This window comes from Cryptomeria japonica, chromosome 5 (assembly GCF_030272615.1).
Source record: "Cryptomeria japonica chromosome 5, Sugi_1.0, whole genome shotgun sequence".
NCBI lineage: Eukaryota > Viridiplantae > Streptophyta > Pinopsida > Cupressales > Cupressaceae > Cryptomeria > Cryptomeria japonica.
Genome location: NC_081409.1, coordinates 39,444,936 through 39,456,756, shown reverse-complemented (window position 1 = coordinate 39,456,756; position 11,821 = coordinate 39,444,936). Strand labels below are relative to the sequence as shown.

General features: G+C 36.2%; 1 protein-coding gene across 1 annotated transcript; it reads right to left on the bottom strand.

Annotated features, from left to right (window-relative positions):
* Positions 1-1,453: 1,453 nt before the first annotated feature.
* On the bottom strand, positions 1,454-7,770 carry LOC131057395 (ribonucleoside-diphosphate reductase large subunit). Its single transcript, XM_057991566.2, has 17 exons — positions 7,342-7,770; positions 7,180-7,241; positions 6,662-6,749; positions 5,902-6,165; positions 5,208-5,448; positions 4,922-4,998; positions 4,639-4,809; positions 4,449-4,541; positions 4,202-4,351; positions 4,029-4,115; positions 3,749-3,913; positions 3,534-3,653; positions 3,050-3,252; positions 2,813-2,962; positions 2,573-2,720; positions 1,955-2,038; positions 1,454-1,866 (listed from the first exon to the last, which is right to left on the bottom strand). The coding sequence occupies exons 1-17, from the start codon at positions 7,567-7,569 to the stop codon at positions 1,768-1,770; spliced, it is 2,430 nt and encodes an 809-aa protein (XP_057847549.2). The 5' UTR covers positions 7,570-7,770; the 3' UTR covers positions 1,454-1,767.
* Between the last annotated feature and the right edge of the window lie 4,051 nt (positions 7,771-11,821).

Genomic DNA, 11,821 nt, shown 5'->3' with positions numbered 1-11,821 from the left:
ATAGGCATTAGGGAGGGTTAAATTAGTCTTAAGAATGCTTTAAAATTCATGAGTGATGACTTAGAATAGGTTTCATAGATTAGAAGAGCAAAAAGTGCAAAGTTGCAAAAAGTTGTCATGACAACTTTTGTCCTAATTTGATTAGCAATGGAGTTATGGATTATCCAACACCCTAGAATGACTCCACACATGGGGAATACTATAAAACCCCTCTCTTGCACAGTTATATGTATGTAAATTTATAAATTTATAGATCTATAAATTTCTACATGATGAAAGCATGCATTAACATCTCGTAGCAACATCAAGCCTTATGTCAGACTCCTTGCCAAGGGTTTCATATTTGAGGTAATATAATATCAATTCAAGAATTTCCATTATTGTTCGACCTTTGTCCTACTAGGGATAAGCTCTCTTTTACATCATTGTTAGTTGTTGTGGAGGTGGAAACACTAATGTGAGGTTTGCCTTAAGCAAGCCCTTATATAGCACAACTCTTCTTTCCCATTTTTTGTGTACAAATTTAGATCTAACTATTATGAAATAGGTATAAGTGTAGAGCAAACTATCACAAGTTATGACAAAATTCAAACGAACAAAAACCCTAGCGACTTGGCAATGAAGTCATTGTAATTATTTTTGCTTAAGCAACAAGTGAAAGAATTTGTCATTTGTTAAATCATTAATTCCTATGAACTTAGTCTTTAAATCCAAGGTCGAATCAAAAATAGAAAGGCAAGTTCTAAGAAAAGACAAAAAAAAATTGAATGCTCATGTTTAGAAGTAATAAAATTAAGATTATTGCTCAAATTCCAGCTTGAAAATCTTATATTTCAAACCTATGGGTGACAAATTGAGATGTAAGATAGTTCAAACAATTAAATGTCCATTTTTCAACACAATAAAAACTTGAAACACACTTTTTGAGATTATTGGTGAGCAAAATATTAAATATTATTTTTAATTATCTTTTTATCATTTTTATGAATTTAATGTTAAAAAGTTAATAAACTTTTGATATTTGAAATGTTGTAATAAACTCTGAAATATAAAAATACATCTAATATATAAAAAATAGATGTTTATCAATGTTTTAAAATCATAACATTCCTTAAAAAAAAAAAATCATTTTCTAAATTGTTTCTTTATGTTCTCAATTATCCAAAGATTCCCAATGAACATGTGAAAAAACTATATTTTAAATTTTAAAGCTCCATGAAAAAGATACTGTGTTCGAAACAGTTAGGATGTATACCAATAAGAGACATACCAAAAATAAATAGTTGACTTTAGCAGATGTTTATTTTTGTTTTGTTTCATTTTGCAGTGATCTTACTTTTAAAAAATCATTTTATATTCCATTTAGAATCATCTTGTGAGGAAAATAAACATGTTCAACACCATCCAAAGAGATTATCCACAAACAAAAACACATAAAAATCGACTCATGAGATTATATACGCAAATATTAATGCAAATTAATTATAAGCCATTGCAATTACACCGCAGAAACTATCAGAGCACCAATTTTACATAACCTGATCAGCTTGGCAATAGGTATTAAGACTTATTATGGATCTCATGAAAAGATTCAGATCCAATCTCGAAGATCGCAATTTCAACCACGATAGAAATTAAATTTACAACACGCCTATCATTCAGGTCACGAGCCTTTGCAATAGGATTTGCACACTACGTCATCCAATTGCTTCAACAAAGCCTTGTGTGCTTGAATACTTCGGAATAGAAATGGGCTCCATTAGTGCTTTAGCTCCCACAAGCCAGGCATTCATCCTTGTTCTCTAAAGAGCATACCATTTGTGCAATTTTTGCATCCACATCTTCATCTGCCAACTTGGGCTTTTCCTATACAAAAAAGAAAACCATTGCAATTACCGAAAAACCCAACACCCACAATAACAAATATGATATTGAAATACGAAATGATGAGTACCTTTATAGTGGTAGTGTCCACTGTAAACTTGATTGCATCTGCAGCAGCCCTAGACCGTAAATAATATATTCCAGTCTTTAGGCCCTGATCAGCAGCAACACCAGCTTGTCAATTAAGATACTACCTTGAAATGATTCTTAGCCTAGATATTATACTGAATATTCGACTACCTAAAATGTGCAATTTCAACAAGATCTCCATTATTGATTGAGTTGATCCTGAGTGCCTTCCAATGTATTAATAAATACACAAAAACTTACTGGCAATTACCCCCTTGTGTATCAAGCAAATGCAAAACAAGTAGAATGCAGTGAATGTAAATTCGACAAAAACAAAAATACATGGAGCAAATAAACAGGGAAGCTTATAAGGAAGTTACAGATTGGATTAGCAGTTCATAAAATTGGCAACCTTGTCTTGGTTTTGACATAAATCTATATTTGGCCTCACTTTACAGATTTAATAAGAATACCCACAAAGGCTTTAATGTAGCCGTGTGACAAAATAATTGAAATTTGATATAATTGCTTATAAGTGACTCAGGGCAATAAGCCATTTTATATGCATTCCTGGTTTTGATACCGTTAAATTAGATCATGCAAATTTGAGAGTTTTTACCTTTGACCAAGTGTAAAAATGCAGTGAAGTTAGCTTCCCAAAATTGGGTTGATCCATGTGAATATTCAGACTTTGGCTCTGATCTATGTAACAGCCCCGATCAGCTGCCATGTCAACAATTGTACGCTGCTTGATTTCCCAGACAGTCCTGTTTAATTATGACCCAACATATAACACCTCAGAGACTCTTCTAAACTATGGCATAACTAAAAGAACTTGCAAATGAGTTAAGAGATTCACCTGTAAATAGCCTTGAGATCATCAGAGATCTCGCTAGCATTTTGAACAGAGCCATTGTGATAAATGATCTTATTCTTTAAATCAGGATTCCAGATCCCGGTATCAGTTAAGTCATGGAGAAGATGCTTATTCACCACTACAAACTCGCCACTGGCAATTCGATAAACAGATTATACACTTAATAACTCCTTGGTAAATACAATACAAGTACCGCACTCAAAGGCGAAAGGGGCTCACCTTAATACTCTCCTGCTATAGATATTAGATGTGTATGGCTCAAAACATTCATTATTCCCAAGAATTTGACTGGTTGAGGCTGTTGGCATAGGAGCGAGTAGAAGGGAATTTCTCACTCCATTCCTTGCAATCATTTCCCTCAAGGCAGCCCAATCCCATCTATCTGAAGGTTTAACTCCCCACATATCTGGTTGAAGTATACCCTGTAGCATTGCATGGTACAGATACAATGCGATGCATCTCATTAAAAAACCTTGCATACGTTTCATAAGATTATAACAAAATTACTCTCATTTCAGTATACCCTATAACACCCCATATTAAATGTATAATTATAAAGCAATACTTCTCACTGAGGTATACGCTATAACACAGCATATATTAATTAATGTGGTCTTAACTAAGACCATAGATAACCAAGCTTAAACAGCCTTCCCAAGCTCAAAAGGGGCATCATTTTTTAAAAAAAAGTACTCTAAAATACCTTGCTCACGGGACTTCCAGCATAAGTTTCATAGGTGCCATCCTTAGCAGCAAGTTCGCTGGATGCTTTGAGTGCATAATAATAGATTGTCTCAAAGATCTCAGAGTTCAACTTTTGGGCCTAAAATATCCAGATTGTAAGAGTTAGAATTAGCATATTAATGAAGAGAAACCTAAATCATGAAATAACCAATTCATTGTTGTTTAACCACCCACTTCTTGAGAATCAAATGGCATGCCAAGCAAAATAAATGTATCAGCAAGACCCTGGACTCCGATGCCTATTGGCCTGTGTCGCATGTTAGATCGTTTCGCAGTTTCCACAGGGTAGTAATTCACATCGATGATTTTGTTTAGGTTTGCAGTAACTATGGCTGTGACCTGTTACAGTGTTGTAAAGATTAACGACACATTAGCCAAAACCGCAGAGACAAGTTCAACACTATCGTCCAGCCAAAAATACTAATATATTACAAAATGGAAATCAGAAGCTGACCTCTCCTAGCTTATCAAAATCAAAGTAACGGTTATAAGAACCCCTGCTACCAACAAGCTTGGATGGATGAGATTCAGCTGGAACTCCCTGCAAGAAGTAGCTCCCAAATCAGTTAGCAGTCCTATGGAAAAATATTCAATACAGTGAGAAGAATCTGTTATCATTCAACTCACCTTTTCTCTTACAAACCTCGGGAGAGCAAGCGATGCCAAATTACAAACTGCAGTTTCTGTTGGGCTAGTGTACTCGATAATTTCAGTGCAAAGATTCGAGGACTTAATTGTTCCAAGATTCTGTTGATTACTCTTTCTATTGCAATGATCCTAAAATCCAAAATAGGATTAATGCTTCAAAGTTCAAACAAACAATGAAAATACAATTTAAGAGATAGTTAAATTCCTCAAATAAGTATTTAGCTACCTTGAATAAAAGATAAGGGTTTCCCGTTTCTATCTGAGCTTCCAGTATTGCAAACCAAAGCTTGTGGGCCTGCACAACCTTCTTTGCTTTTCCCTGATTCAAAGGTGCAAGCTTTTTTGAGCCAAAATGCACTGCTAGTGGCAGATTAAACCAAACAATTAAACCGTAAAGAGGGAAACAAACGCTTTACCTGCTGCTCGTATGTCAGGTACAGTTTCTCAAACTCTTCACCCCAACAATCTGCTAGGCCAGGAGATTCATTCGGACAAAATAATGACCAGGTGGCATTGTCCTGAACCCTCTTCATAAAGAGATCTGGAACCCAGAGCGCATAGAACAAATCTCTAGCTCTGCTCTCTTCCTGTAAGATAATAGAAATCAATTAAATGAGACCCTAGAATATCAAACACCTAGGGTGCAAGTTTTTCCTAATTAATGTCAATTACTTAATACCACAACAAAAGAAAAATTACCTTCCCATGGTTCTTTCTCAAATCAAGAAAGTCAAAAACATCAGCATGCCATGGCTCCAAGTATACAGCAAAGGCACCTGCAGGAACATTATAATCGGATTTCCCACTTTCATTTGAAAACCAAAACATGACAGGGTATGTTTCATACCAGCTGCCCCTTACAAGAATAAATGCATCGTTAGCTTAAAAGTAAGATCATAATAGTATATGTTTCATATTAACCATATCCAAGAAGAGTGGATTGACAAAATGGCACTACTAAATCTAAAAGAATTACAAGCATTACCCTTTCTCTTGCCTCCACCCTGGTCCACATAGCGAGCAGTATCATTAAACACACGAAGCATTGGGACAATACCGTTTGATGTGCCATTTGTTCCCCTAATGTAGCTATTTGTTGCACGAATGTTATGAACAGAAACTCCAATTCCCCCAGCTGATTTGCTAATTACAGCACATTCTTTGAGGGTGTCGTAGATACCCTCAATGCTATCATCCTTCATGCAGAGAAGAAAGCAGCTACTCAACTGCCCAAAAGCCAAAACATATATAGTATCAGATGGACAAAACAGAAAAGGAACCCACCTCCTAAAAACAGTATAAATCAAACCATAACGTTTCAATTTCAACCTTCGAAGTCTCGAATGTTTCTCAAAATTAAATGTGTGAAGCAAAAATGTATCCCAAATTTAATTGTCATATCAGACAAGCATCAATTCAAGGTTCTAAAGATCTTGGTTGCAAGCAAAAATGACTTATGCCATTTGATGCATGCAACCTTCAGGTAAACCCTACCCTACAACAACAATTTCACAAGATGTCATAATGCGTTACTGCTAGAAGCATTTCAAGATACCAATTCTGAACAAAAAATGCACTAAAATCATACGCTCGACTGAACATATGCGACTACATTTGGTCTAACTTTTGGAAGACTACCAAACAAAACCATAGGTGTGATAGGTACAGGAGACACATACCTGGGGCCTTGGAGTTCCAGCATTAAAGAGAGTTGGAGAAGCATGTGTAAACCACCTCTGTGACATCAAATGGTAAGTTCTAATAGCAGATTCAATGTCATCTTTGTGAATTCCCACAGATACTCTCATCAACATATGCTGAGGCCTTTCCACAACAACCCCATTCAATCGTAAAAGATATGATCTCTCCAAAGTCTTAAAGCCAAAGTAATCATAGTCAAAGTCTCTGTCATATATTATTTCACTGTCTAAACGAACAGCATTCTGGAAGCACAAAATTGCACAAGTCATAACCAGTATTTGAGTCATAAATGAGAATGCACAGAAAACCAAAGATAAAAAATTTTTAAAAAGGCATGATCTATGAAGGCGTAATATCATCAGCATCGGTTTAACAGGCCTCTGATCAAAACCATTTACATTTAACTTCTCTGATTTTGCGATCACACTCCATGATCACCACCTCTTTTGTCCCAATAATGAACTACAAAGTTTGATCTAAAACATTAATTTAACTAAATGGAGTTTTCACAAGAAAACTAAAAAGTTTAAAACAGAATGTAGACAGTACTGCGGTTATTCTTTTCAGAGTATGCGAAAACAAAAATAAGATTGCCAAAATTATGCTGATTAATAGCTTTAAGGATTTCCACTTATGAACCACGTTCTTTAAAGCCCCAATGAAATTTCACGACATTTCTAGCAAAAGTTTCACCAACTACAGAATTTACAGAGTATGCAAGGAAACTTTGAACGGTACCTTCATGATGATATTGTAAACATCATCCGCTATCAGAGGTGCCATCTGACCAGATCTCATGTCTACATGGGCGTACATGTCCTTGACTCTGCATCACAAATAGATCCAGACACCAAAATGTCAAATTCAGGATAACAAACATTTTACAAAGCGCTGCAAGGATGCACCCAATATATATGTATAATGTATAAATGACCACTACAACAAGGACATATGTAGGGTAGAGACAAATCCTGCAATAATGACATACACAATGCATATATGACAGAAAAACCAGATAATAACAGTATGCAATGCATACATGGCATAGAGGACTGTGCCATGGGAAAACCTTACAAAAAGCGTTTACAAAACACACATTGCACAAAATAACCTTACGGTCGGGATACTGCAATGAGGACGTATATAGTGTGTATATACAACTAAAAGCTTCTAGCATGGCATGACTACAATACATATACAATACAAAATGGGCATGCATTTCTCTGATTTAGGGCTAGTGGTAATATAATACTCACGTCTCAGAAAACGATTTCTTGGTATTCTTGTGAAGATTTGAGACAGCAATCCTGGCAGCCAGCTGCAACCCATTGCCAAGCGAATACCAAAAAATCAATATAGGATTCACGAATTGAGAGCACTTGATCTTCGAGTGTACAAATGGAAAACCTACAACTTACAAGAGCATAGTCAGGGTGGTTTGCAGTCAAGGCAGCAGCAGTCTCGGCAGCCAATTCATCCAGCTGACTGGTAGTAACACCCTTGTAGACCCCAGTGCAAACCTTCTGCGAAACTAGAACTGGATCACAGTGCTCAGAATTCAACCCATAGCTCAGCTTCTTCAATCTTGCGGTAATCTTGTCAAAATGCACAGCCTCGCGCCTCCCATCTCTCTTGATGACATACATTGTTACAGCTTCACAAAGACACTACAAAAAGACCGAAAGAGTATTCAAATTTAAATGAAAATAGTAAATGGGTATCGAGGCTTTAAATAGGAAAGGGAGCCTCTGAGATGAGCATTCAATTGGATGTTGAATTTTTCTCTGTCGAGGCTTGACGAAGAAGCCAAGGAGGGGTGAGGCTTAAATAACTAGTTGAATTGTCCTAAAGTCCCGCTCTTGGGTTTTCCCGCTATTACAGTGTTCAAATGAGAGCATTAAAGAAAAAGGGTATACCTAGCCAGAGTGGGTTTGGGTGAGATGAGTCGTTGGCATTATGACTGTTTGGATGCTTGGGCCCGATTCTTTCCCGCCCTGCTACCCCTTTTTTTCGAATTGGCGCCGATTTTTTTCCCATCTTTTCTTCGTGGTTTAGATTATTCAATGTTAAAAGGGTGAATTAGGTTATGGTCCCATGGAGGAAGATTAGGTAGAAATTTGGATAAGAAATTGTAATAATTTGTAGATTTTCCATTTTGTTTTGTATTTAATTTAATGTAATTTGGATAAGAAATTGTAATAATTTGTAGATTTTCCATTTTGTTTTGTATTTAATTTAATGTTTTACTGTTAAATATATTTTTTATTAATTTAAACGAGTAAATTAGGTTATGCGATTATATAAAAATTAATAAGAAATGTGTTTGTCTATCTTGTTTTGTACTTAATTTAGTGTTTTATTGTTTAAGTATTGTTTTTAATTATTTTTTAGTTTATTTAGATTTCAATCTACTTTTAAAATTATTTATATATATATATGGTAAGTTTCTACCAAAGGGGTAGATCCTTATATTGAAAGTTAAAAAAATCAGTACATCCGACGGGTCAAGGTAATGATCCCCTCGGCCAAACATTAGCTCTCTCCAACTGTGAAACAAAAGACGAATCTCCAAACAAACTTACATAATTACCAAATATAGTCATATTGTAACTACCCAGGCCTTTTTGTGGATGGATCTCATCTCTAACTCCCATGTTGGCCCATGTTGGCTAAGAACCACAGTGTAACTTTCTATGTCAACGAATGAAGCGTGAGACATTGCTTGTAAATCTGATCACGAGCCACCAAACATAGAGATTGCAACCTTCTCTATGTGATATGACAAATCTCTGCCAATTCCTACTTTTCATTCTTATCATAATATTGCAATCATCTAATTCCTTATCTTATTCTAAAGAATTTGTCAATTACCTAACACTTGTTCTATTTGTACATTCGTTCCTCTGACATTCAGATTCAATAAGTGCATGTAAATCTGAATATCTCTCAATATTGTTTTCTATTATTTCTCTGGAACTAGATGTGACCCTAAAGTTTGCAATATGGTTTGTGACTCTATTAGCCTTTCTATATACATGTGTAACTGTGTAGTCATTTATTGTGTTTAAATTTTAAGAATGTTTTCTAGCTTATCTTTCAGCTTCCAATTCTGAAGTGTCCCCTTTTTTACTGCATTTATCATAACTTGAGAGTCTCCTTCTATGCCAATGGCATTCAAACCTTTTTAATCAACACAGTTGCAATCCCCTATCCTAAGTCAAAAATTTAACCTCATTATTGGTGGATTTCCCAACGGAATCGAACATATACCACTCACAATGTCCTTTTTTTTATTTTGAACTATGCATCTTATCCCAACCGAACCAGGATTGCCTTTAATTGCCTTGTCAAAGTTCAACTTGTACCTCCCTAGACGAGGTGTGCACCAAGCAGCCTTCTTCCTCTGCAATGTTTTACTTGTGATGTTGATATTCGTATTTTTGAGTGGGGCCCAAGCCATTTGATTTTTTTTTTCTCATTCATATTGTAGACACCTAAAATTGTCATGTCTAATTAAATAAATATTTTATTTATTTAATTACTTTAGCTTAATTCTTCTATTAATTAAATAAATCTTTATTTATTTAATTAATTCATTTATCCTCTTCTAGCCTTATTTCTCATTTAAATAAATACATTTATTTATTTAAATTATCCCTTTCCTAAATTAAATAAATATTTTATTTATTTAATTACCCTACTTCTTCTATTAATTAAATAAATCTTTATTTATTTAATTAATTCATTAACCTTTTCTACACATGACACATGTCATTCATCTCTTATTTCCTACACTACCTACCCCTTTCATTATTTTGGTATTTCTTATACCTACCCTCTAATCCTAGCCGACCTCTCTTTTTACACCTCTCAATCTTAACCCTCCATTTTCTATTGTGTCTTCTATTTAAGGAGATGCTTTCTTCATTACCAAAGACCCTAATGACTAATTTTGGAGGACTTGGCTACACTACGATCCTACTTGCAACCACATTCCGTTCTTTGTTGAGCTCTTGTGCATACAAAAATCTGAGAGCAAGCATATCAAACAAGATCAATGGAGATAGGAAGAATGGAGATCAAAAACCCTAGTGGACATGTGATGGTATAATCTTTGTGAGTTATTGAGTTATTTTGCATTGTCTTAGGTTATCTTCATATGTTATGGTGGATCTTTGTTCATTGTTAGGCTAGGGTTTGGTGGTTGAATCCATTTTAGTCTTTCAATATTGTTGTTTATTGCTATCCATTTTCACCATATACATTTTGGCACGCCCGGTGGGACTCTTGTCCCTTTGCATTTAACATTTTGTTGCAGATTTTGCATTTTTGAAGTTGCAGATCGGACGATTTCGACGACATTTTAGGTTTTTTTCGCGTCTGCGAGTGTTCGGATCGCGTTTTTGTATTTCAGAGGCGTCTGTGACATCTTTTATCGCGTCTGTGTTTCTGTCATTTTCTATTTTTGCAGGTTTCCGAAAGTCGCGTCTGTGATCCCGAATCGCGTCTGTGAACCCTCTGATCGCGTCTGAAGAATATAGAGGCGTCTGTGTTCTGAAATCACGTCTGCAAATCACAGAACCGCGTCTGTGTCGGACAGACGCGTCTGTGTCTGGTATAACAGCGTCTGTGCATTCTGTTTTTGCAAATTTTTTTCAAGTTTTTCGATTCGGCTTTTCGGATTTTGTACTTAGGGTTTTCAGATCTGGTTTATTTTTGGCTAACCTTTGCAGATCTAGCTAACCTGGTTTGTGCAGCTTACTTTGGAGGCAAATACGTTTTTGTTGAAGGCCCCTTTTCACAAAGTCTTTTTGGGTTTTTCTTAAAATTTACCTAACTTGTGTGTTTGCAGGAAGGGGTTATCATTTGAAACAACCCAAACTACTAACAATTTTGTTGCAGGGCCTTAGCTAGGGTTTTGTAATTTTATTTGTGTGCCTTGTCTTCATAGCTTAGCAAACACTTCAATTGGTGCACTAAAATTGAACCATTGTCTTTTGTGTCTTGAGCAATAGGCTCTTTGTGTTTATTCTTTAGAGGGCCTGTCTTCCCATGTGGTCATTAGGACTACTAGTGAGAAGAGAACGACCCAAGTGGTAGCGAGGAAAACCCACCTCATCCAAACCACTATAATCAAATGTATTCATGGTGAAAACTATGAATAACGTGTGCTGATTAGTTCATACCGACACTATGTCTCCCCATAAACCCGTTTGATCAAATTTATTTGATCATTTGTAGGGCGTAACCCCTACCGGCTGGGAGCCTTCTGTATTTACAGAGCTGAAAGTGCCGCATGTATGGCCACACGAGCGGATGCCCTTACTAGCGCCTCATTGTTTTAGATGCCCAAATCCTTCTAGTTGTTGAGGCAGGAGGTCGGACCTCTGGTAGCGGCCCACACACATACGGTTCTTAGTAGAGATACAAAGTTCGCCATGGGGAGTTTTCATGGGGACTGATGCTTGGCTGACCCGAGAAGTGAGTGCCGAGGGTGGAGCCAGTGAGGTCAAGCATCTAAGTATCCGCTCTGAATAGCGTAGCCTCGGGGGTAAAACCCCATGTGGGATCAACAATTATTGTCTTGGCCAGCCATAAGAATTGTGCTTGACTTATGATAAACATTCAAACAATCAAGACAAAACAGCAAAACATTGTGTCTTTTGTGTCTTCAAGTGTATGCAAAAACTTTTTACATCAAACAACACACTTTTTGGAGTCTAAACAGTCTGCAAACATTGGGTCATCAACACTGTGTCCTCTTGTCACGAAAAACAGTCGAAAAATCAGATTTGGTCACAGCAAAACAAATTCACAGATAGGAAAGATTGCACTAAGGTTACAGAAACGCGTCTGTGTCTGTTAAAACCGCGTCTGTGTCTGATAAACGCGTCTGTG